The sequence below is a fragment of the Diorhabda sublineata genome, chromosome 5 (assembly GCF_026230105.1).
Source record: "Diorhabda sublineata isolate icDioSubl1.1 chromosome 5, icDioSubl1.1, whole genome shotgun sequence".
Taxonomy (NCBI): Eukaryota; Metazoa; Arthropoda; class Insecta; order Coleoptera; family Chrysomelidae; genus Diorhabda; species Diorhabda sublineata.
This window is the reverse complement of record NC_079478.1, coordinates 23,914,642-23,941,186: the sequence shown is the minus strand read 5'-3', so window position 1 is coordinate 23,941,186 and position 26,545 is coordinate 23,914,642. Positions and strand designations below refer to the sequence as shown.

The 26,545-nt window shown below is 32.3% G+C and overlaps 1 protein-coding gene across 1 annotated transcript in view; it reads right to left on the bottom strand.

The window, feature by feature from the left end:
• LOC130444254 (uncharacterized) overlaps positions 1-24,328 on the bottom strand; it is an 87,066-nt gene extending 62,738 nt beyond the window's left edge. Inside the window, exons 1-3 of the mRNA XM_056779317.1 lie at positions 24,158-24,328; positions 13,131-13,217; positions 1,171-1,320 (exon numbers count right to left, since the gene is read on the bottom strand). Of these exons, the coding sequence (XP_056635295.1) occupies positions 1,171-1,320; positions 13,131-13,209 (229 nt within the window). The 5' untranslated portion in view covers positions 13,210-13,217; positions 24,158-24,328. The remainder of the gene's footprint in view (positions 1-1,170; positions 1,321-13,130; positions 13,218-24,157) is intronic.
• Positions 24,329-26,545: the final 2,217 nt, after the last annotated feature.

Sequence of the window (26,545 nt, the reverse complement as noted above, 5' to 3'; positions counted from 1 at the left end):
GAAAATATTTTAGTTATAATAATCATATCTGAAAATCCAAACGTAGGAATTTTCATGATTTTACAATACATATTTATATCAGATATATATATATATATATATATATATATATATACAAATAGTTTTAACACATCGTGGGACAGCCTGTATACGTAACGTTGATACACATAGAAAAAATATGTACTCTTGTACACATAAATAACGGTTGATAATGAAAATGGGTATAAAAGATCAAGAAAAGTCAAATGATCAACGCCAATCTTGATTTTTAGAATTATTTTTATATAGTACAGGTTATACAATATATTATTATCTTACATAAAATTTCACTGAATTACAATCAACACACTTTAAAATTCACATGATGTTTGTTTTTTTAATCAATTTAATTTATTATTCATCAAAATTTAAAAACAATAGAATCTGCCCTTGGAGATAATATAGAAAGACAGCAGTGATGAAGTTGAATTCATACATATATATTAGATATTTATGATTTTTTTTCAAACTAATACCTTATTTTGTTATAGGTCATTATGGTTTTCCTATTTTTGGTGAAATTTGATCGTTCACTAAAAATTGAATAGAAGTTCCACAACATTGTCTTTTCATTAGTTATTAATGTTGTTTAAAAATCACTTCTAGCATTTAAAAAAAATTATATAGTGTGCAACATTCAATACGAATCCTTGAATAGATTTTTCCAAAACCGTTCCTGTAATTTCTAAGTTTGAAACAAATGAAACATCTAATGAGCTGCGTAAACAGTATAGCCAATTAAAATTTATGGTCAATTTCACAAATCACCCTTAAATTAATAATGAAGGGCATTGACACTGATATCCTACTTGAGGAGCTCTACCACTACTAATTTTCGAAAGATCGTAGATCGGAAACATCCGAAATTGGTTTATTCATGTATCAACTACGATCAGTAAATTCAAACTATACAATTTGTCTTCTGTGACTTGGTACCGAGAATTATCTTGATATAAAATGGGTCAATAATTCCCATGATTTGATTATTAGTTAAAAATTGGAATGGTAGTTGTAATAATTTGGATTCTTTAAGAGTTTTCTAAATCAAAGTTTGATTTATATCAATTCTCGTATGTTACTTTCTTGCCAAAAAATGTTTGATTATCTACGAACATTTTAAATAAAAATTACCTGTGAATAATTGTTTGGTGCAAACTTTTCCGCAAGGACTTTTACAGCAAACGGCATCAAGGGAGCAATCGTCATCATCAGAACAAGTTTCAGCTCTAAAGGGGCATTCAGTGAGCATTGGGCATTTTGAACTCAATTCAAGTTTTGAATCTGAAACAAAAATCAAAATATTTCATTCTGAGAAAAAAAATTATGAATAATTCAACAATACGGGGTGCAGAGCGGTCAGTTTTGATTGAAAGTAATGTTGGCACAGTTATGTTAAAAATATGAAATTAGGAAATTGTAAGTCTTGAATATCGCAGACTTCTAAGATAATGTTGTCCTGAATGTAGCACTTCCAGTTATACCATAAGGAGACGTCAACTTTGTTATTTTATACAGAACCTCATAAGTAATTTCGAGTTTTCCTGACTATTTCCAAAATTTCAAGAAAATCGTAATCTGTATTGATTAGCGGTATCACCATTAATAACTAAGCTATTGACCTGAATTTGTTCACATTAACCTTGTCCGCAGGCTCTATATGTTCAATTCATTGATTTTTCGAGATGGTGTTCTAAACTTTTTCGCCAACATGCACAATTTAAATCAACCTCTTTTATTCTATTACAGTTTCCGTTACTTATTCTTGAGCTAATTCGGATAAAATCGGTTTTCCTATATCTGACTCCAACCATATTGAAAGATTTCAATATCAGTTAAAACAATATCACTCAACTATTTCAACATTAGCAAAGGGTAGGCCATGATTTCGATTATTTAATGTGATATTCTATTAATACGGCAAAATAAACAATAGAATACGAGAATTATTCATTTTGGCTATCAGAAAAACCGATGATTAGATATTTGGTATAAATGTAATTAAATAGCTTACAAACTGAATATAATATTAAGCAAAGTTTTATTATGAGTGTCCAAAATTAGCACTATCTACTCTGAATATTCATGAATAGCGACTCTCTTTGACGTTGTTTTTAGTTCGAGTCTCAAGCTCGAACAAGGGTTGTTAAACTCTAATGAGATGTATTAACATAGAAATTAGTCAGTAATTAAAACTTCTCGAGGTATTAGCCAGGAAACTAGTTGTTTTCTCTTTTAAAGGATACATTTTCGAAATATTTCGAACTTATTGTAGATGAGGATAGTACTATTTATTTTGATACATTTTACCCACCTCATTTACCATCATATATATATATATATATATATATATATATATATATATATATATATATAGTTTTTTTAATAATTTTGAAAAGATTGATAAAAAAATTTTTAACTTAACTTCACTCTTTATCAAAATATGATATCGAAACTGACAATTTAAATATTTATATTATTTATATGAATCAAGAAGATTTAGAATCATAAGAAACATAACTATATATATATATATATATATATATATTTGGGGAGGGGATTAGGAATCTGCTCTCAGACATCTAGGCTGATCAATATTGTGCCTAGATAGTGTCGGGTTGGCTATTGGCTGTTGTACTGCTGACCGACTAAACCCTTCCCCCTCATACGTGGATTCACCTGCTGAGAAGAGTGCTGGAACTACCGTTAAGTATTACTTCAGCATTCCGAGCGTTGCCTTACACTTAATTTAATCTGTGCTTACTTCTATCTTCTTCTTTTGTCTCTATTATTTTCTGGATCATAACCGATACTATGTTCCATTTTTTTTCATCCTGTAACGTATGGTGTAAAATATAATCTGGAGCAAGTGTTTCTCCTACACATTGTTCAACTTCAATTCGCTGTGGGTTCCATTTTGCACATACGAAAAATGTGTGTTCCGCGTCATCCATTTGGCTACAGTACGTGCATTCCGTTGTATTACCGATTTTAAACCTGTGGAAGTATGCTTCAAAACAGCCATGTCCTGTTAACATTCGACTAAGATAGTAGTTCACCTCTCCATGTTTTCTGTTTACCCACGTTCTAATATTTGGAATCAGTCTTCTAGTCCATTGTCCAGTTACTGCTTGTTCCCATTTGTCCTGCCACCGATTTAATGTTTCAGTACGTATCTCTATCTTCTCATTCTTTTGTTTGCCTTTTGTTTTTTATCGTTCCTCAGCCTGCAGTTCTATAGGTATTATTTCTGAAATCACTAACAGCGCGTTTGTGGAGACTGTGCGGAAAGCACTACATACTCTCAAAGCTAACTTTCTTTGCACTTTTTGGCAAATATCCCTGTATTTGGTATATTTAAGCGTTTCATACCATACGGGAGACGCATATAACAAAATCGAGTGAGTTACTGCACATAATATTTTTCGTTTACTTGCTGTAGGCCCATTTTTTTGCGGCATTATTCTACTTAGAGACAAAGCAGATGCTTCTGCTTTCTTGCAGACGATTTCAATATGTTTTTTCATTGTAGCACCTGTGTCTAGGGTTACACCCAAATATTTAATTTGCGGTTTTGTAGTGATTTCGTTATTCAAGACTTCGATGGTGAGTCTTCTTGCTTCCTTTCGATCACCTAAAAGTACCGCCTCTGTTTTTTCAGGTGCAAGATCAAGTTTTTTCAAATGCATCCATTCAGCTATTCTGTGTATAGCGATGTTAGCTTCTACTACTACCTGTGTCTTTATATTTCCTGTTACTACTACTGCAAGATCGTCAGCGTAGGCCACCAATTTTACGCTACTTGGCATATCCAGTTGCAACAAGTCGTCATAATATAAGTTCCAAAGGAGAGGGCCAAGTACCGAGCCCTGTGGGACACCGCAGGTTACTTCCATAATGGTATTACCTACAAGTAGTGTCTGGTCCGTTAGATAACTTGTGATCATGCGCATTAGATATGGCGATATGTTTCGCTTTTTCAAGCTGTCAGCTACTCCTCTCCATGGTGCGGAGTTGAATGCATTTCTTACATCTAACGTTACAAGTAAGCATATCTTACGGTTTGCCCATGCCACATGTTTTGCTTCTTTTGCGATTTCTAGAACTCTAGCTAGTGCATCCACAGTGGAAATACCTTTCTGAAACCCAAACTGAGAGTTGCTAAAACCTCCTCTTGCTTCTATTTCTGCAAGTAATCTATTTTTGACGAGGTGTTCAAGAATTTTTCCCATGCAGTCCAGGAGACATAGTGGCCTGTATGACGTTTTTAAATCGTCCGTTTTTTGGGCTTTTCTATTAGCACTAGTTTCGCCACTTTCCATATTTTGGGAAATTCCCCCGCATACAGTTGTCTGTTCATCACATCGAGGCACTTTTCTGGCAGGTATTTCACTACACACTTAGTTATCTCTGGTGATAGCTTATCTGGTCCAGCCGCCTTCTTTGGTTTTATTTTATTTGCAGCCGTTACAAGTTTTTCCTGTGTCCATGGTATTATATCCGTCCTCACAATGTCAATATGTGGCCAGGTGGTTATTTCATATTTTGGAAATAGTCCACTTGCTTCCTTAAGTATGATATCCTGTGAGATTTCTGTTTTCGGTCTTAGTAGAAATCTTTTTGTCACTATTTGGTAGCCTTTTCCCCAAACATCGTTTTGAACTTCCTCTATAACAGTTTTCCAGGAGTGTTTCTTCGCGTCTTTTATCATTTTTTTCAAGTAATTTCTTTTTTCTTTATATTCGGCTCTTGCTTTCTCTCTTTCTTCGACTGTGCTTCCGGATATTCTGTTTACACGTGTCATGTATCTCTTTTTACAAAGGCATTCTTTTCTGGCCTCACTGATCTGTGATGACCACCAGTATACTGGTTTTCTCTTTCCACTATAGTTGTATGGGGGCTGAAATGTGCGTTGACAAGCCTTTTTAATAGCCGCCAGGGGGTCGCACTGCGAATACGGGCGTGGCAAGCCCGAGGTACTCTAGCTAGGCTCACATCTCACTCCCATGTTATGATCTTTCCCAAAAACCTTCAAATTTCCCTTTTCTCATCCTCCCCGATGCTATTAGGTTTACGAGGGCTAGGGGCTTCCTCTTTCTATCCTTCCCAAAAAAAGAAGAAAGAAGAAAAAGAAAATATGATATATGAGTCAACCCAATGAAACAAAGTTTACGGTGCAAGGGAGGGACACCCTAGTACCGGTCGGTGTAGAGAGTGAGAGAGCGGGCTCTTACCGACCGTCAGCCAACTACCGCTATGCAACCCAAGAGGGCGACCAGGCTGGGCTGCTGGATACTGATACTGGAAGAGCTGAGAAAAACCCATTCGAGAAAAGTTCTATGATCGACAGGACACCCCCATCGAAGGTGAGAACTCTATCCTTACCTGATCTCATCCCACCGGGATTACTGGGAGATCGATCGCTGATTATAGAACAAAAATATAAGAGAAAAAGGGAAGAGAGCACTCTGGGCCTTTTGTCTAAAACCAAACAAGCAAAGAAAACTACTCAAGACGTCGGAGCACAAATTTTGAACATAGCGAAGCAAAAGCTCTAAATCGCACTGTCCATGAAAGTTCTAATACTAAGAAGGAAATCAGGGAAATATCTGCGAAAATACTACGCCTAACGGAGCAATTCGGAGGATATGAAATTCAGGAAGCCCTAAGAAGCCTCTTGTATAAAAAGCAGACAAAAGAAACGCCAACGAAGAGGCTAAAATAGAACCAGCTGCTAGAAGTAGCACATATATAGGAGTACAGACTGTTAGTATAATGAAGCAGAACAAGGAAGCGCAGACTAATAATATGGATGTCCAAGAAAAACAAATGACGGTACAAGAGATACAAGAGATATCTGCTCCTGGCATAAAGACTCTTTGCAAAGCATTGTTGAGGTACCCTGGGACGAAAAGTGTTTTGTCCATGCAAGCGTTATCCAAGATAACCTAGAGAAGATAGCGGTTTCAAATAACCTTGTAGTGTATCTAGACCCAAAAACGGCAGGAAAATCAATGGCCATTCGTAAAGTTGCAGAAGCCGTGCCTGAAATTAAAAGACTGGGTTTAATGAACAAACCAGAACCACAACAAGTAGCTTATATTGAGTCTACTAGTAAGGTACACTTTGATGAAACCGATGAACTACAAGAAATTGCGAAGAGTATATTTGTAGCCGGAATAGACGAATCCAAAGAAACAATGGAAGTGCTTTTTGAAATATATTGCTTAACGGCAAAAATAGCCGAACTTGCGCAGAAAAAAGATATAAAGAAACTTACGGTAATATTTCAGAAGGAACTGAATTTATCTGAAATACGTAAAGCAGTAGAAATTGCTCTGATGCAGTTTGAACTAAATGTAGAAATTTTTGTCTCAGACGGCATGACACTAAAAAAATAAAATAAACGAAGAGAGTCAAGGGACGAAGCTTTATATATCGAGAGAGGAAATCGTTCTTATGCGGAGCTTTTGAAAGCAGTTAAAGAAGAAGTACATAATAGAAACTTGAACAATAAAGTAAAGGCAGCCCAAATGACAAAGGCCGGAGATTTGCTACTTACAATGGAGCGAAATAGCGGAGGAGCAGACGACATAGCTAACGCATTAAAAGATATAAACGGGAAGAAGATAAGAAGGGAAGATAAGAAAACTTGGGGGATAGGAACCACGAGCGGTCTTACACGTCAGAAATATCGACACGGTCACAAGTAAAGAAGAGATTGAAACAGCGGTGAAGTCACTTATGGCCGGAAGCGAAACAGATTATGTTTCAGTCAGTAATCTTCGTCCTGGTTTCTGAGAGACTCAGATCGCAACCGTTCTAGTTGACAAAAAAACTGGTAAAAAACTTTCGGATAAGGGAAATATAAGAATAGGTTTTGTAAGCTGCACCGTTAGGCAGAGAGTTAATGTGCTAACATGTTACAAATGCTGGGGCATTGGACATACGACGTGGCAATGTAGCGGACCTGATCGATCCAAATGCTGCAAAAACTGCGGAAAGGAGGGACACCAAAAGAATAAATGCACTGAGAAATCTTACTGTTTAATGTGTAGTGAATCTGGTCACAGACCACACACCATGCGTTGCCCAAGATACCGAAGAGATATCACAAAAGGCGATATAGTGGGAACAGGCTAAGAAATGGCTAAATTTGTACAAATAAATCTAGGTCGCAGGCGACCTGCACACGATCTGCTAAAGCAAACAATAATAGTGAACAATATAGACATTTCAATAGTGAGTGAACCGAATAAAATACTCATAAAAGACTCAAAATGGTACGTTGATGAAAATTTTGATGCAGCTATAGGCATTACCAATAACGATATTCGTGTCCTAAATAGCGGACGAGGCAAGGGCTTAGTGTGGATTGAATACACAGAATTAGAAGTATTCGGAATAATTCTGAACCAACTCAAAGACGCCATTGGAACGCGCAATAAGAAATGCTTAATAGCTGGAGATTTTAACGCGAAGGCGGCAATATGAGGGTCGATTGAAAATGACAAAAGGGGTGATATGTTGTCTGAATGGGCCGCAGGCCTAGATTTGGTTTCACTAAATCATGGAAATACTCCTACTTTTTCCCGAGGAAACAGTTCATCACATATAGATGTCACCTTTGTCTCAAATGATATAAACAAAATGTTTGGGAGTTGGCAAGTACTGGACCAAGAAACATTGTCTGATCACAATTACATCTTTTTTGAGATACCGTCTTTAGAAACACAAAAAATAGCTCCTGAAAAAATTATTAAAGGATGGAAAATAGAAGAAAAGAAAATCCAATACTTCATATCTGAGATAAAACAAAAAATACGAGAAGAAACAGACACCCTAAACCCTCAAGGTCTCATGGCGGCTATATATATATATATATATATATATATATATATATATATATATATATATATATATATATATATATATATATATATATATGCATCTAAATGATCTTGATTTTAGGTCTCTTCTAAAATTAATCTATTTCTAGTCGAAACGTCAATTTTTCAAAAATTTATATATCAAAAGATCCAAGGAATAAGAAATTAAAGAAATTTATATACATATATGTTTTGACGTTTCGACCTGTTGCAGTCTTTATCAAAATATTGTTGTTGATACTGACAATTGGCATATTCATATTAAATAATAGATCACCTACATCATTAATACCAAAATGAAAATAAAATCAAAATAGAAATCTGTTTTAACACAAAAATTTAATTTTTCCATGGTTTCAATTATGACTATCGAATTTTTTTGGGTTTGAGATTATGTGAAGTCGGTATGGATAAATTGAATATTGGTTAGTTTATGAATGACATTAAATTTATATATAATGGATATGGTTAGGTCGTTATGAATTAAGTTGAATATTTATTAGTTAGATTATAGGAGCCATTACTTTTTTAGTTTTAATTAGGTCGGGTAATTACGAATGAAGTTTTTTCGTTGGTTAAATTAAGAATAACATTAAATTTTTATAAGTTAGATAAGGTTAGGTAGTTACTAATGAAGTTGTATTCAATAAGTTAGGTATGATTACTTGGTTATGAATGATATTGAATTTTTTATATAATTTATTCTTTCCAAATCATAGATTAGCTTATCTTTATTTGTGAGTATATAGTTTTAAAATAAAACTCTCCTAGAGATTGGAGGAAAAAATCTAAAAACATTCCAATAGAAAATGAACGCAACTGAGCCTTGGAATATGCTTTGTATTGAATGTTCAGGAAATTTTAAATAATTAATTTGTTGTAACCATAATAAAGGATTTTTTTATATTTGTAACAATCGTGCTGTGTCCACTCCTGAATCTGTATAGCTTAATACAGCAAGTTTTCAAGTATCGGTGATTTCAGATGGGTTCGTTGGAATGTCTTGAAGTGAATTAAAACATTTTGTGGACAAGCATTTGATGTAATGGAAGATTCATTCACTGAGCCGATTACTGTAGTATACTCAAAAAATGTCACGATTACTATTACAAAATTCACAATTCATTAAACTTTGATTGGGATGAAAGATATGCTCGAACTAATTTCATTTCCATTGGTTCATGTAATTAATATTGTGATTTCGATAACTTCTACAGTTGAAAAGAAGCGTTAGTATACTTGCTGTTTTTGAAATTGATTTTATTATGCAGGAGTCTCTAATGTCGATTTTGAAGAGTGAAATTTACGAAGGTAAACAGGTAACTTTGAAAAAATTTTTGTGTTGCTATGTGACAAAAACAATTGGAGGAACAATACATTCGAACAGAAGACATACTACGACATGGTATACTGTTGCTGCCAAAAACTCACTAGGAAGAAGGATATGTTTATATAGGCCCAGAAAGACATACATTGAATCAATAGGAACCAATTCCAGTACCTCCAAGCAATTTTAAAGTATACCCACCCTCCAATTTCGATAAGATTCATCGAAAAATATATACAGCAATTTTATCTGACCTCAAGCAAACCTAAGAGCGATCAATGTAGAAATAAACTGAAAGTTGGTTATGGAATGTAAAGAGACATTTAATTACGTAAGCGAACAAAACAAAATAATTATGGGAAAGCAAAAGTGAAGAAAATATAAAATTTCAGCAAACCAGTCGAATGGGAATCTATATCCGGTATTAGACATCCGAGACTATTCCTTGGAGACTATAATAGCAAGAGATACAATAAATATATCAATCTAATTAGAAATAACTTATACATTATTGCAATAAAAATGAATAATGTAGGTGCTGATTTTATGGAGAAACGGGTAAAACATCTGAATGTGTACATAATTTCTAAATGTGACAGCTGGCATCCGTTTTCGAGTATTCCAGTCAACTGACATCGAAAATAGATAATAATTGTTCTCCCATAAGAAGTCATCTCTAACAAAAACATACATTTACATTCTGTGCCTGTCTTGACCTGTAGCATGTATCCCCAGCTCTAACAAAGGGGGAGAACAATAAATCTTTTCAGGTCGTAAATTTTGATCGTCAGTCCAAATCAATTAATTCGAATCAATACCACATAATGGATATGAGAATAATTATATCATTCTCGCATGATGAATGTTATCTCTAGTATATACATTTTTTAATTATAGTCGGATTGGCAGGAAGTTTCTATATCTAATATACCATTTCAATTGAAAAATATGAGTGATTAACCGTCAGATAAATATTTAGGGTCAAAAGAGGCTTAGTTCAATGGCTGATTAAATTTGCGATTCAGTCCATTGACAAATACTGACACAAAAACATAATATGAACTGAGAGAAAATATTATTATTTTTTCTAAATTATCAACTTAAACTTAATCAAAATAATATATGTAAAAATAAATTGTTATGGTATTTAGTCCAAACTTAAGAAATAAACGAATTTGCTTATCAAAAACAAGTCTTTATGAGCCCGACTAAGTTAAATAAAAATTTTCAAGTCAAAACCTTGTAAATCGACAAGCTTGCAGAAAATGCATAATTTTGCTATTTAACAGTGATTTTTTTCAATATTTTTAGATGTACACGGAAATAAAAATAAAATGCATTGACAAGTTAAAATATGTAATATATTACGGAAACACTGTTTTTTTTATTTAATTACAATACATTATCAGAAAAACAAAAAATAAAACTAAAGGTGTTTTATTATCCTTCATCACTGTCAGAAATTACTCATTCATTAATAAAATCAGTTATTAACAATTGCTTCGAATTTTTTGTAAGATCTTTGTAAACTTCTTCATATTGAGCCAAGCAGCGATTTATGTCACGTTGGAATCGTATAGCCCTTTCAACGTTTGTGTCATTTTGTATAAAATGATTACCCAGCTTTCCTCCTAATGGGAGACCTTCGCGGATGACTTTAGCAGAGAATGTTACAGAATAACCCTGACTCATCAGCATTGAAAACCTGATCAGGGGTGTATGAATTGTCGTTAATAATTTCTGCAAAATTTGCTGAATATTCTTAGGCTGCATTTACGTCGCCAGAAGCAAGTTCACCTTTTAATTTTAAGCTGTGTAAAGAATTTCTTATTTTAAATTTTTCAAACCAGCCATGACTTGTCAAAAAATTTGGCTTCTTTTCAGTTAAAGAAAAAGATGGTAATTGCTCTACAATTTTTTGGTAAATTCGTAATGCTTTATTTGTTATTGCGCTTGTATCAATGAGTACTCTTTTTTGTGTTTGATCTTCTATCCAAAGCATTAACGCTTTCAACGCTTTTTCCATTGCGATATTTCTGGTGTATATGTTGTGCTCATACTCGTGGTATTGCCAGCTGCAACACTCTCTCTAATTGTTTTTTCATTTGTTCTAATAGTTTTTATTGTAGCCTCGTTCATGCTATATGATTTTGCAACATCTCCCTTTTGTAAGCGATCCAATATTTCGATTTTGGTTTCTAAAGACATAACTTTTCTTTTAACTTCTTTTTTCATTATAAGCCTATAATTTGTTTTAATTTATGTTAATTTGGCCATGTTTAAAGTAAAATTCAGAGAGAAAAAATGCGGGAAATTTTGGAGGGAAAATTAAAAACTTTTATTTTTTATTAATATTTAATTCTTTATTATATTTTCATTAAAACTTTATCAAAGCGTAAGAGAATTCTACCTAATGTTTATTGGTTAACTAAAGAAAATCAATAAATTATATATTATAATAATTGTTTTTTTCATTAATTTACAAGTACTAAGTGCCAAATAAGAACAAAATTATACCTTTAATAAAAGAACCAGTTGTTTTAATTCACCATAACTAGAACTTTTATTCAAATTAAAATTTTTTTATTTTAATTAAACCTATAAATTGCCATCATTTCTCTCCAAAATTTCCCGCATTTTTCCTTCTGAATTTTACTTTAATCACAGCCGTTAATTTATAATAATCTAAATTATGCACTCACTTGTAATTTACGAATATGAAAAATTAAATCTTTCTGAAACTGGAAAAATTTCACTCAAATACAATTTTCCGTAGATAAAACTTTATTTTGTGTGCAGCAAGTCAGCACATAAGCTCGGGATTCCCCATGAGATGTGTACACAGCGCACATGTTCAATCACAGTAGCATTTAGTAGAGTGCGATAAAAACAAAAAAAAACTTATTTGGAAAACCGTTTAAAAGCGAAAACGTGTAAAACAAGTACCGTGTAAATCGGGGGATAGGTGTATAACAAAGTATCTATTCGCTTAAATTAGGTATAGTATTCAATATCATCAATATTCTATTGCATATACTCTTAGGATACTTAATCATATTTTGTACATAAACAGAGCTGAATTACGAGAATAACCTATATGATTTCAAGAGATCGGTACCAAATAATAAATAATGATTGCAGGCTTCAATTATAATTAGAAGACTTAAAGAAAAATTGATGAATATGTTTCCTTGCACTCCGTTACGCTTTCTAAGTTTCATATCAATTATTCAATTTGAAGAGTATGTTATGTAAGAAAGAAAAAACACATAGTAAGTTGAATTTGTATCGAGACGTATGAACGAAAAGGATATTAAGTCTTGCGGATGAGTAAATGTACATATATTAAATTTTTTTGCATTATTCGGAGAAATCTTTCAAGTAATATAATTTTTCAGTGCTTTTAAAAAAATACATTTGTAATATATTCAACTTATTACCAAATATCCCTCAAAGTTTTGAAGAAGAAAGTTCAGTAATTTAACGTATCTAAATATCAAAAGTATTGAGTTTTATTTTATTATAATCTTTGATACCATTTGAACTGATTTAAAAAATATCGTAATTATTGTTCCGGAAATACAAGTTAAGTTGAAATCTGATGTATAAGCAAGAAGTGGCGTGGGAAAAAGATAATCTACGTTTTTCGATACTCATTTCACTCTCAGTTTCTGACAAGTTTTTCATATTCATACAGATTCCTAGACAAAAAATAGAGATTAAGAAGCAAAACCAAAGTATCTCGAATAATACAGAATCATTAAATGAAATAGGAAAATGTTCTTAATCGAATAAATATTGATTTCAGTAACTTTGAGTGTTAACAAAGGTCATTCCTGTAATTAAAAAATAATTAAGAATATTTTTGGATACATTACCTTTCTTGGCTTCGGCATTCCATCCTCCTCCTAATGCCAAAATAAAGCCAAATATGAGCTTCCACCTAATAATCATCATGAAGTCATCTGTAAAAATACATAAAACATATAAAAGTCGTTAATATTGATTGAATATATTGCACATAAAGCATCAAAAATAGAATTATACACAGAAACAACCCCCTTTAAGAATTGCTTATTGAACTTAATTCAATGACAGAGCAATATATAGAAGTAATGAAAATCGAAAATCGTTAATGTAATAATTTCTTTCATCTGATTGATTATACTTAACATGAACTATTTTATTTCGTATTATTGCATAATAATTTTCATGCTATATAAATTGAATTTACATTATTTGTTCCACACATTACGAAAATCTTAATCAAAACTTGATAAAATGAGAAATGAATAAAGTGGAAAATCACAAACACACAACAAAAAATATCGCATACACGCATCTGGTATATATTCCCCATTAAAATGAAGTGCGATTAGTGGAAACAGTTTCTTCGTAGAAAAATTATTTATGAAAAAGTAAGTAGAATCACCAAAATAAGAGATAGATATAAATATAGAAATCTCTCCATGCTTTTTATATTTTGTTGAAGAATATCGATTTATTTATTTCCATATTACATTCAACTTTTTGGTTTGAGACACTTTGATTTGGAGGAAAAGTCCATTTGGTACCCAATTTTTATGATTGCAAGTTTACTTTTAATAACTTATAAAATATACCGGTAAATATACTTATTAACTTAATATTGGTTGTTCCTAACGCGGAACCTAACGGTCTAATAATTCTGACCAATGAGAATTTGCCTTAAACACTACATGCAAGACAAAATTATTCTTTGATGATGAAACGAAAAATTATGGGAAACAACTGTAAAATGATATAACGACTTAATACTTAGTTAACCGTAGTTTCTAAGATTGGATTTAGAATTAATTCTTCTGTTTTTATGTTGTTAGGGTCCACTTTTTTTAACATTAAATGAAATAATGGAAATTGTCATGACCCATAAGTGTATTTTAAATGTTCCTCGGTGCAATTATACCTTTTTCAACTCCACTATTGTAAGTAGGGAATCAAAATAACCATCTCTGTCAAGAATAAAAATCGTATTATTGGCTAATAAGGTTATGGGTGTTAGTCTTAGGATCGAGGATTGTGAAGAGGTATCACAATAATTATAGTTGGATAACTACTTAAATTTAAAATGTATACAATACCACCAAACAAAACAATAACCACAAAATTATATACAAAACAAAAAAGTAAACTAAGTACAGCGTGCCGAATCGCTAGGAGCTACGTATCTCCATTCGCATTCTGATCGTCTCGCTACCCGAGACAGAGTAAGCTTCTCTTCGATTGAAAACGTCTCTCTTGGGTTCGTGTAAATGTGTTGGTGTTTCCTAAAACGAGTACCTGGTATGTCGGAGAGGATTGATTTACTTGTGCTATTAGAACATCAAGAACAATGTGAATAAAGGAGGCTTGAAATTTCCAAGAGAAGGTAACTTGCAATTCCCTGGCCAGTTAGAGGTGGAAAGATGATTGATTTATTGAGAAAGATGTTTCGGGAATTGTATACTTATATTATGTATTTTTAAATTCGAGAGTACATCGCATGGTCGCCACATTACCCTCTTCCATTGATGAAGACACGAAATTGTGTTTGTATATATGTGCGTTTGTGTGTATATATGTGTACGTGCGAATGAGTATGTTTGTTCATGAAAACCCAGTTTGATAACGATAAACGTACGTCGTATTTTGCAGAGGGTTATCGTAAGTCTGATGCAGGTGCAGGATTTTGAGCTGCTGCTGGTACCTGCTGACTTCGTAGATGTATAGTCGCGCCAGTTCCATTCGGTTGATCGTTACAGTTTTTTTCTTTTCCACGTGGGATGCCCGAATATAATTTCGTACGGTGAAACGCCTATATCATCGCATTCCGTTGCACGAATGCCCCTGACAACCGACAGCACAAACTTTGTCCATAGTTCATTTTGGTGGTATTGTATCACTGCTTTGAACCTTTTGTGGAAACTCCCAACCATCCCGTTGGCTAATGGATGATATGCTGGCGTGAGCAGATGGTTAGCTCCCGTCAAACAGTTAAGAGATCGGAATACTTCAAGCTTGATCTATGGTCAGACAAACCTCTTAGAAGCGAGCTTCGCAGTGGCTTTTACACCTGGGTACGAAGCCAAGGAGAAGCTTTTTTTATTATCTGTTGGAAAGCGAAATTTGAAGGTTTGTGATCCATATAGATCGTAAATGTTCAAGCTTCCAGCATGTATCGAAAATGTTTAGTGACGAGGTAAACTGCATCTTACAAATGCACTCGGCTGGGCTGAACTTCTTCAAGAAAAAGGCCAGGTGTCGTCAATTTGTTATTGTGAAGTTGCGCATACTGAAAAGTTCGAGGAGTCGCAGACGAGTGCAAGTTCCGCTCCGGATTTCGGGTGTACGAGTAACGTGGCTTTCGCTAGGTCCTGTTTTATCATTTCGAATACCTTCGTCGCTGCTGAAGTCCATTGTATCGTGACCTTCCCTTTCAAGTCTCCCTTTAGCATCACGTTAAAAGTAAGTTGGCTACAGAAAAAACTATCACTTCTCTCACATTTACACCTCCTTAATTCAATCAAATAAGAGATTTCCACTTGTTTTCAATCCAGAACCACATTTTGATCATAGTTTCGGAACTTCGCATTCCATTTTTGGTGGAAATTTACAATCTAGAGAAGTTTTGATTTTTATTACTTTTTGTGCGTTAATTTTTCCATGCTATTTATTTTGATTTATAGTAGATTCTAGATGTTTAATAATTGTTACTGACCAGTTCTTAACAACTTGCCCACTCACAAGAATTTTGCACCAAAGTTTGATACCAATAAACTATTTTTCGGTTGAAATGCCGAAAGGTATAAAAACCGCGAACCTTAGAAGCCTATCAATTACACTGCTCATAAGAATGGATAATAGGTAGCCAGTTAAGGGAAATTAATAATTTTTAAAGTTCCCAAAAAACAATAGACAAATTAAAAAACCTCTCAGCTGATCGCATTCAGCCACTGATCTTTCAGGGTAGAAAGGATGCTATCATATGACTTCGATAGGATTAACTCGTTTAGTTTCCGAACCACAATCGGAACCAACAAAACTAACCAGGAATTCCGGGGACGACAATATAAATGCCTCAATATTTTCGATAGATAAAGAAAAGTACAATTTCTGTCGCTCTTAAAGTTATAAATAATAAATCAGTTTTTGGACATGTTCTCTTTCTAATTCCAAAACGTTTCATAATTTCTGAATAGTTCTCGTATGATATTGCTGTTTACAATAATTTTGCGAATTCCTAACAATAAATGTTACGATATTATATAGACAACAAAATTACCTATATCTCAAGTTTCCTGTGAGTATTCTTAGTGTGTGATTATCGATCCATCATATTCTATCTATAACTTTAACAATTTCGAGTTAACTGTTCTCTCAGGCTATCAATGAAATAATTTTCATATATTGATCAATATTTATCAATAATTCTAATTGATACTAGTTATCTGTACTGTAAATTGTTCTTTAAATAATTATAATTACTAAACATAATAAATCCATTATCGACCAATGAACTTTCGAAGTTTCTAAATTCTATTCTCGAATAATACTTATAAAAATTTGTTTGGAGAATGATGTTTCAATATTAAACAGCAATCAATCTGTTTCCAAGATGTTAGAAGTCATTAGCCACTGCTTTCACTCCGCTGGATATAGTAGTAAGTCAGTATACGAATTATTCACCATTTCCTGTTGAATTGCCGTGGTTTAATGTATATTAATAAAACTTGAGACATCATAGTATCAAAGTCATTTTAAATGATGAATTTTCAAACCCATGAATTTAATGTTTTTATAAGAATGAACAAAAATCGCCACAGCTCTTCATTAATTATTCCTCAGACCATGAATACTCGAAATATTCGAAAGTTCGGAATATATATTGAAGTTAGTTTACTTTGGTGTTTCATTGCCACATTCACAATAAGAAAAAGCTCATTATATATATATATATATATATATATATATATATATATATATATATATATATATATATGCGTTCGGAAAGGATTCCGCGGTCAGGAAACTACAATATAAGTGCAGAGATAAGTGAAAAAAATCAAACCATCTTCTTCTTCCTCTTCCTACTCCATTTTAGGCACATTGCCTGGTCATTCTTCGCAGCATGCCTATTGCCTCAATTGATGGCAAGATTATCACTCAATCTTTTTCGTGGCCTTCCCATACTTCTTCTCCCCAGTGTTGAGTTGTCTCGTGCTATTCTTACTCTTTCCTCGCTCATTCTACTTATGTGTTCCTCCCATTCGCGCTTTCTGCTCAGTACCCAATACGTAAAAATATGTAATTAAAATTGACTAATATTTTATAGTATTATTATAATTAGTGTTAGATGGTAAGACTAGTTGAGGTGGGAGTCACTTCACTGTCAGATATATCATGTAGAACTCGATTGAAGAAATATTATATATTATATAAATATTATATAAATAGTTTGTACATTATTTGTAGATTCTTTTTAAGACATAATGGTTTAAATATTTCAAAGACTATATTGTTCTTAGTTACTGGGATGATAGACATGATAATTGACATTTTTTAGAACTTATTGGTTTCTTATACCAATCAATTGAAATTTCAATGTCTTCGTTTCTAATAAATTTGGTGTCAAGAAAAAGTAACTCCAAAAAAACGCACCTGTTTTAGAAACGACATATATTGCTCAAAATTATCATTGTATGAATTAAAAAACTGATTTAAATAACATTATTGTGATATCTATGCATATCTTTTATATTTTGAATTCTATGAAAAATTCAATGTCATTCGTAACCAAATAACTTTACCTAACCTTTAAAAATTCGACCTCTTTTTAAAAGATTTTCTAATAAATTATGTTGATTATAGGTCTCTACTAATCAAACTTCCGTTTAAAAGCATATAATATTGACGTTTCGACTACTTTCAGTCTTTATCAAAATCAAATTTTCACCGAAAATCAAGATAATTTATCAACAAAATTATATGTATATAAAAGCGTTTTGGTGGTGGGATTTTGGCAAAAAAAACACTAAAGGGTACTAACTTCAATATAATTATCGTCTGGGAGTGAAATTATGTACGAGTACAATATAAAAACATGTATAACAGTAATAAAAATTAATTACATCAATTAGTTGAGAATTGTGGTGAATAGAATTTGGTAATATATGTTTAAAAGTATTCGATTAATCAATTTCAAAATCCAATAATCTAATTGACACTTGATATAAATATAATGCGTATTTATTCTTGTTACTATAGGAATTAATCATTTTTATTGGTTCGATTATGAATGACATCAAATTTCATAGGTTAGTCTAAAATATAATCCATCATGTAATCTGTTTATATAGGGGATGTTGAAGAGCTCATTAGTGTTCCAAAGATTTATTAGTAATTTTTAGTTGAAAAAATATATATATTTTTAAGAATGAATGTTGTTGATTTTGATGGAATTTCTTTATTAAATTTGCAATTTCTATTTATATCAATCCATTTATGTTGTAGAGTTGTAAGAAATATACGAGGATATCTTGAAAAAATCTTAGCGGGCTATAGAACCAAACAAAATTTCAATGTCAAAATATTTTATTACTCAACATACTCTCCTCTTAATTGGATACATTTATTACAGCGAACCTGCAACGTCTCTAAACCTTGCAAAAAAATGTTTCTTCTTGCTCTGCAAACCAGACCTTCATAGCTTCTATTACCTCCTCGTTGGAAGAAAATTTACTACCTTTTACGAACTTTTTTTCAGTTGAGGAAAGAGATGATAGTCGGATGCAGCTAAATCTGGTGAATAAAGGGATGTATGTAGGGGCGTTATCCTGCAAAAACAAAACACCTTTGGATAGCTTTCCGCGTCGTTTTTCTTCAATTTTTTCCCGTAGAGTGGTCAGTAATGTCGAATAGTAATTTCCAGCAAGAACTTTTCCAGCAGATTTTTGGACACGAAACTTCCTAGGTCTTGGAGAACCAGAGTGTTGCCATTCCATCGATTGTTGCTTTGTTTCTGGATTGTAGAAATTTAAACAAGTCTCATCCATAGTAACAATTCGGTTATGTCTTCATCATTTGTTTTCATTGTTTTTTATGGAAAAGTTCATAGGAAGATCTTTTTATTTATTTGTTTTGTGTATATTCCGGATTTTATTGGGAAATTTGTTTTGGATATATAAACGAGTATGTTTAGCAGCGTTCGTTTTATTCATAATGAATAGTCTTCTTGAACGTAGAGAAATAGGAAAGTAACCGAAGAATTTTAATAAATTATATAAGTTAGTTAAGTTTTAAGTGTTTAAATACATTAAATAAGTAAGAGATAGTGTTTATAATTTCACCACACCGATTAAAACAGTATAGATAAATAAGAAAAACATTATAACACAAAATTTAAAACGTTTGTTCTGTTTGTTCTGTGCTAAACTATGGGATTATTATAATTTTAAGGTTGCTAAGTGATAACCCAGTGACAGTTGAAAAGTATAAAGAAAAATTAATAGCTTTAGGGGGAGTTGACCCTTTTTCGTCAGATGAAAAAAGCTTTAGTTAGAATCTAGCTCATTATCCACCAGTTTCCAATATAGAATTGTCGCATGCTTGGAATTAATATTACTCTCCACTGGACAAGAGCTTATTTTGACAATTCATGAGTTTTTTTTATTACATCTAAATACACACTCTTGATTATATTTTCACGATAATGTTACTCGTAGGACAATAGATATAATAGATCTCAACCAATGTATGAAATAAATCCAATTAAATTTGGTAACATCATAAATAGCATAATCTTAAAACGTCAAGTGTGTTTTTTTAAATAAAATTCATAACTCACATACTCTAATGTATTGAAAAATGGTAGGTTTCCACAAGACTGAAAGGTGAGATAGCTAACACAAATTGCTCTTAAATCCCTGTCCAAATCATTAAGGGAACAAAGTAACAATTGTTACATTGAAGAATAGAAAATATAAAAAGGCAGGAAAAAATTCAGTTTTAAACTGGAATATTGGAAATACCCTATGTATGCAGAAGCGCGTATGTATTTTGAATATAAAAAGTTATTCAGTATATTTCTATATTTTTAATTTGTTTTTATAAAATTGATTGGACTCGGTGTGATAAAAATAGAATAATGGCATTACATGTTTTCAATTCTTCAATAATGCTATGAGATAATATCTTATTTATTGAATGCAACATTGTTCACACATTTTTATATATAAACAGAAATAATGTTTTATATTTCTCATGATTATACACTGTTTACCATTATAGATCGATGAAATAACAAATTATAAATATACCAACGTTGAATAATCGCATTTTTCTCATCGCATCGCTTTCGTACTTTGTAGTGTATGGTCGATCATCAATTATTCTCGCACACTAATCAATCAACTATAAGCCTGTTCAAATTAAAATCAATTTTATATCAAGTGGATATTTTGGAAGAATTCTAGTTTGTTGTTCGAAGGAAGCTTATTCCTACTATTGTCAAGAAATATGAATTAATTTTGATAATTTCTATTGAAACGTTATTATTTCGCAATTATGTAAACTTGACTGTAGCTTTTAGTATATAATTAATCTTCATTCACTCGGTTTGTACCTGTTTCATCAGAAATTGCGACGAGCTATGAAACTACAATATACCTAAAAGACGTTCATTTAGTCACTAAATTTAGGTGGTTAGTATGAATTATTTTTTTAGTGTTTCGGTATAAAGAAGGGAACAAATTGTACAAACAAGTGTTATTATCAAACATGTAATCTATGTAGAAGTAATGTATATGTTATACATCTGTTGATATACTTCCAGGTATGTGAAAGATCTATGAAACTAGGCACTTCTCTTCACTATGAGCAGAAGTACAGGTTGTAATTTAATAATCTCCAACAAAATTGAAAGAGAATTTTTATATGAGGTTTACATACATAGAAACGAGAAACATATCAATGCTTAAAAAGACTCAAACAATTTGAGTAAAATTAATAATCCTATTTCATAGATTCCAATATAACTGTTTATAATTTGAAAAGAGGGCGGTTTCCTCCTTGTGATATAAGTAAGGATAATATTTTTTATTTATGTGCATACTTTTATTTCAGCTATTTCACAAACTTGGACAATACTTTCTTCAGTATCACAAATTTACGTTATATTATGAAAAAGAAATTTTTTTAAAGAAAAATTTTTAGTGCAAAGTTACCATGATATAACCGACAGTTTGATATTAAGTTGAAATCAAAGTTCCATATTGACACAAATAATTTAAGACGCCTTTATACGACCTCATTTAGTCGTTACTTTCAGTTTAATAACGGTTATACTGCAATTCAATGAAGACTGTAGGTCAAGCCAGATATATCTTTTTATTTGAACTAGACTGGATTAGATCTCATCACTTTGAATTGGAGTTTGGAATATCAAGTGACCTAATCAAGATTTTTTATTGTAACTATTGCAGTAATACTACTATTAATGATCGTAATATTCTCGTTAGTATTACATGAATCTATATTTGTCATTCATGAAAACATCGCATGAAATGACGTTCTGTTTACAGCTCACAACTTTAAGGATAGTTACTGTTTGGAACTATCCCTTCTTGAGCTAGAAATCTATCTCCCGGAAATGTTATCTAATTAGTGCAGAACGGCTTACTGATCCAAAAATTAGAAATTTATAAAAAGTAATAGAAAAATTTATTGAATATAAAGCAGGGTCCACACCATGCCGGGGTAGCCCGGGCGGGCTGACCCGGGCGGCCTAAACCGCGTTGATGTAGACACCCCAAGCGACTTTGCCGAGTTAGAAAATGCCTGCCCGGGCCGTGTCGATCCCAACCCTCATAAAGTAGGTACCTACAGATCAAAGGAAGCCGAGCCGAACAAAAATATAGAGTGGAGACGTGCCGAGCGGTCCCGAGTGGCTTCAGTTACAATTAAACATCCAACCGAACTAGACGAATTATTTTATTTTCGACTCAGTTTGTTTAAGTAGGGTTTTTTATTGTTCATTTTAAGAGATGGAGTGGAATGACGAAGTCTTCTTCATCCAAAATTAAATCTTTCATTAATTTGATAGCCCTGTACAGCTGCCGTCCTCTCCTAAGGCTCGGGCGAATCCAAAATCTTCTTTGACGTCTTTTTTGGGGCTGATTTAAAGCGAGTATCACCACAGCCATGGCTGACATAGCGACGTCATAGTCGGTAATCATTTTGAAAACACTAACACTTTAAGGACACTTTAAAAAAACTTCTAAAAAGTACTCTTTAACGAAGTCACCAGTCTTGGTGTTGAAACTATAATGTAGGTAGAAATAACCCGGTCGGCTTCGTTTTCGGTGTGGACGTCGTGCCGGCCCGAACGTACCCGCCCGGCCTACCGCGGCATAGTGTGGACCCTGCTTTAAGAAATAAAGTCGGTATGAGTGTACATTTGTGTATTCTCAATAGTAGACAATTACTAAACATATGGTAGAAATTTGGTTCGATAGAAAATAAACGTCACTGAAATCAATACATCAAGTGGTTGGAATATTGAGTATTGAATACAAACGCATAACTAACAATGTGAATTGATCTTCAAAATAAATATTTGAAAAAACAGATCAATATAACAGCACAACTACTCTTTGAATCACCATTTCCAACAAATAAAAGATAATCCACGAAATGAACTAATGAGATTTAGATTCAATCGGTTGAGTGATCTATAATATCCGCATATTTTGTAGTTAACATTTCATGGACCGTGACAAGTAACGGATAAGTGAACACGTAACATGGCTCCTACATCTCTTTGAAATTTAACGTTAATTTGAAATGATATAAACAATTTATATTAAATAGCTACTCGCCAGGCAAAATATAATTTTGTCATCATAAATCAAAGAAGAAATTTTTAGTTTATAGCAGATTTTTTGTAAGAATGAAATAAAAATTTTCCTACGGGACAGAATTCAAAATAAAAATAACGATTTTAATACATAATAACATTACATAAAATGATATATTAACTGCAACCAGGATCGAAGAGAAAAATAGACTAAATTGGATTTTCGTCACAGATTATTGCTGAAATAATTAGATGTTTATGGAATAATTACAATTAAAAAAAAACAGAGAAGATTCCAACATCTAACATGTATTCCAACATGGCAATTTGGAATATTAACAATAGAAAAGAGAAAATCATGAGATAGAAGTAGATAGGAATCAAAAAATAAATCATGATCCCAAAACCATCTTCAAGGTATGAGACAACCTAATAATAAAAATTATTTGGTTTCATGAAATAAAGTAATTATTATTATTATGGTAGAAAGTCTAATTGATGGGGATTTATGATTAATTAGTCTCTAACTGTCCAAACTAATGGTTCAGAATTTTATAAGCAATATATTTAAAATACCATTATTCGAACAATTTTCTTTGAAGTACCATCAACACTAATATAGAAACATGATAATAAGAAACTTCCATATCCTTGAATTAATATTTAATTTGATTCCATTACAGTATCTTCTGTAATATCTAAATGTCCTGTTTCAAGTTTTTGAGATCATTTGTTTTATATTTATGAATTATAACCCGGTAGATGTATTAAATTATTGAATATACCTCAAATATCCGCTGTGTAAAATGCTATTTTCAATTCTATTGAGGTAAGTAGATATGAGTAAAATTGATTGTTATTATTCTACTTCTTTCCTATTTTATTTAATTCGGCAATTTGATTATACATATTCCTGCTGAATCCACTTCACATATATTAAGTAAAAAAACCTATGCTATTAAAACTTATAGTAAATTTTGTTTGCTCGAATTTTCATTTTTGAAAATGCGTCCAAAAGGTAAATGAATAACTTACAGAATTCCTTGAAAATTGTCAAAACAATAATCCGGATTATCACTTGGAACACTAGCTTGTATATAAAAAAAAATAAAATAAAACCGTCAAGCAAAATTACCGCGCGCGGTATTCGACTGTTAGGTAGTTACTAGTCAACTAATAATCACTGACATCGAATTTGTTGTGAGCATAGTGACCGACTTTCGAAAGAGGTAATCCCGCGTTGGTGAGAGTAGTAACCGTGACGTCACTAAATCTTCGTCATACTTATAACCAGGTGGCTTGAATTGTATCCGGGAATCTTCTTTTTCCACATTCATATGGTGGGAGGTAGTGAGAAGAGTATGGGATGTTCTCAGAATTCATGTATGTATTTCGATATACCGGATTGCAAACTAATATTTTCTTAATTAAAATGTTAAGTAAATTTAGAATCATGAAATATTTGGTTTCTCATGCAAACTTTTCTATATGTTGACATAAAATGAGAAATTCCGAATTTCATATGAGTATAAAATTACTCAAATACTCGTATGAGGTATGAAAAAAATTTATCAAAAATGATTTTGTGCTTACATATAAACTTGAATAATGGAAAGGAAACGGAAAAGACAAGGCTTATTAAAATTCATACTAATTTTCTGTGGATTTTGCGTCTTCTTGACGTCCGCACGTACTGTGAAAAAAGTGGAAATTGACTAATATCACGTTAAATTATAAATTCAATAGCAATTCATTATTACATCAAGTAATATTGGAAAATCATTGGAAAAATACTTAAAAGTTAAAAATGGAGACAATAATTGAAAAAAATAGCACACCATTGAATAATCAACATACAAATTAAGGACAGGCCTAGGAAAACACGGATAAAATAAAATAGAAGAATTATAAGAGAAGAGTACGCAAGTAACCTACTTGAAATGATCATAGTGAAAAAATAGAAGATATAAAAAAAATTAGAGAAATGTTACAATTTATAAAAGTGAAATTAGCATCAATAGAAAGTTAGATGCATATAGGATAGAATTAAAAAATATAAAAAGAAAACTAATGGTACATAAGATAAACGAGCAAGAAAATTGAAGAATTGAAGCACTAGAACGGGAATTAATAAAAAATAACTTCATAATACATGGAGTTAAAGATAAAGAAGAGGAAAGAGATAGAGAAGAGAAAATGTTGTGCCTTTACTAAAAGGAGTGTGAATAACTATAAACATAAGCGGGATAATGGTAGTCTGGATGTCAAACTGGGATTTTTAGCTTAACCTGGAAGTGAAGTACGGCGAAAGTTTTTTGACGGTTTTTAGTTCGTAGGGATGTCTACATTGAAAATCCGCTTGATGCCTCCTTGACACCCTTGAGCATTTTGAGAAATCCGAGATGGCAGCCAAAAAAGTCAACAAAAAATACAAAAATAATAGTTTTAAAAGATATGGACATATAGCAGTTAAATTTGCAGTTAAAAATATTTTTATTAGCGTTTTGGTTGAGTGGGGAGTGTTTTAGGGGTCTGGTTTTTATATTTTTTCAATAATAACGAGTCGTATATCGATTTATATATTTTTATGAATAAGAATCTCGAATTTCAGATCAAAATAGGTGCTAAAACCGAAATTCCTATTTTCTTAATTATTTTTTGGGGGGGGGGAGCTGCTTGAGGGGGGGAACCTGGAGCTACTGAATAAAATAAAAAACGAATAAAAAATAAAAATATTCACTCAAACTCAAATACTTTACTTACATATATAATACATTTTCAAACAAAAAAATAACAAGCAAACAAAAAAAATATTGCAGATAAACATAAATTTACTCGTCGTCCGATTCTTCGCTTTCTGATTCATTTTGCGCAATTTCCATAAATTTTATTAGTGGATTTTTACATTTTATTTCGTCCATTTTATCCATCATGCATTTGCACATCAGGCTACATGACAACTCATTTGATAGACAACAACATTTGTTTGAGCCGCAGGGATCATTAGCTTTGCAAGAGTATTTTGCAAGCTCTAGAATAAAATCTGGTGCCAATTTAGTATTTTTGGGAACAGAAATTGGATTTAAAATTTTGTTTTCGTCATCTTTCTTCCATCCATATTGCGTAACGTCAATTTTAGGAAGGACAAGGTTTTGGACAGACATCCAGAAGTACACCTGAAGATGCACCCTTTTCACATTTTCGCAAAAAGATTTGGTCGTCGGCTGCAAAGAAGCAAATGAGGGTGCTTTTAGTGGGGCATGTCCAACTTTTTTAGCCCAAACAGACAGTCTTGCAGCCAACATATTGTCTACGGATTTGACGTTATAGCAGGCTGCAATAAAGTCGGTACACTCTTTAAATAAATCTCTTAAATTACGACATTTTTCGGTGCGCAAGAAGTAGTCTTCTCTAAAATCGCAC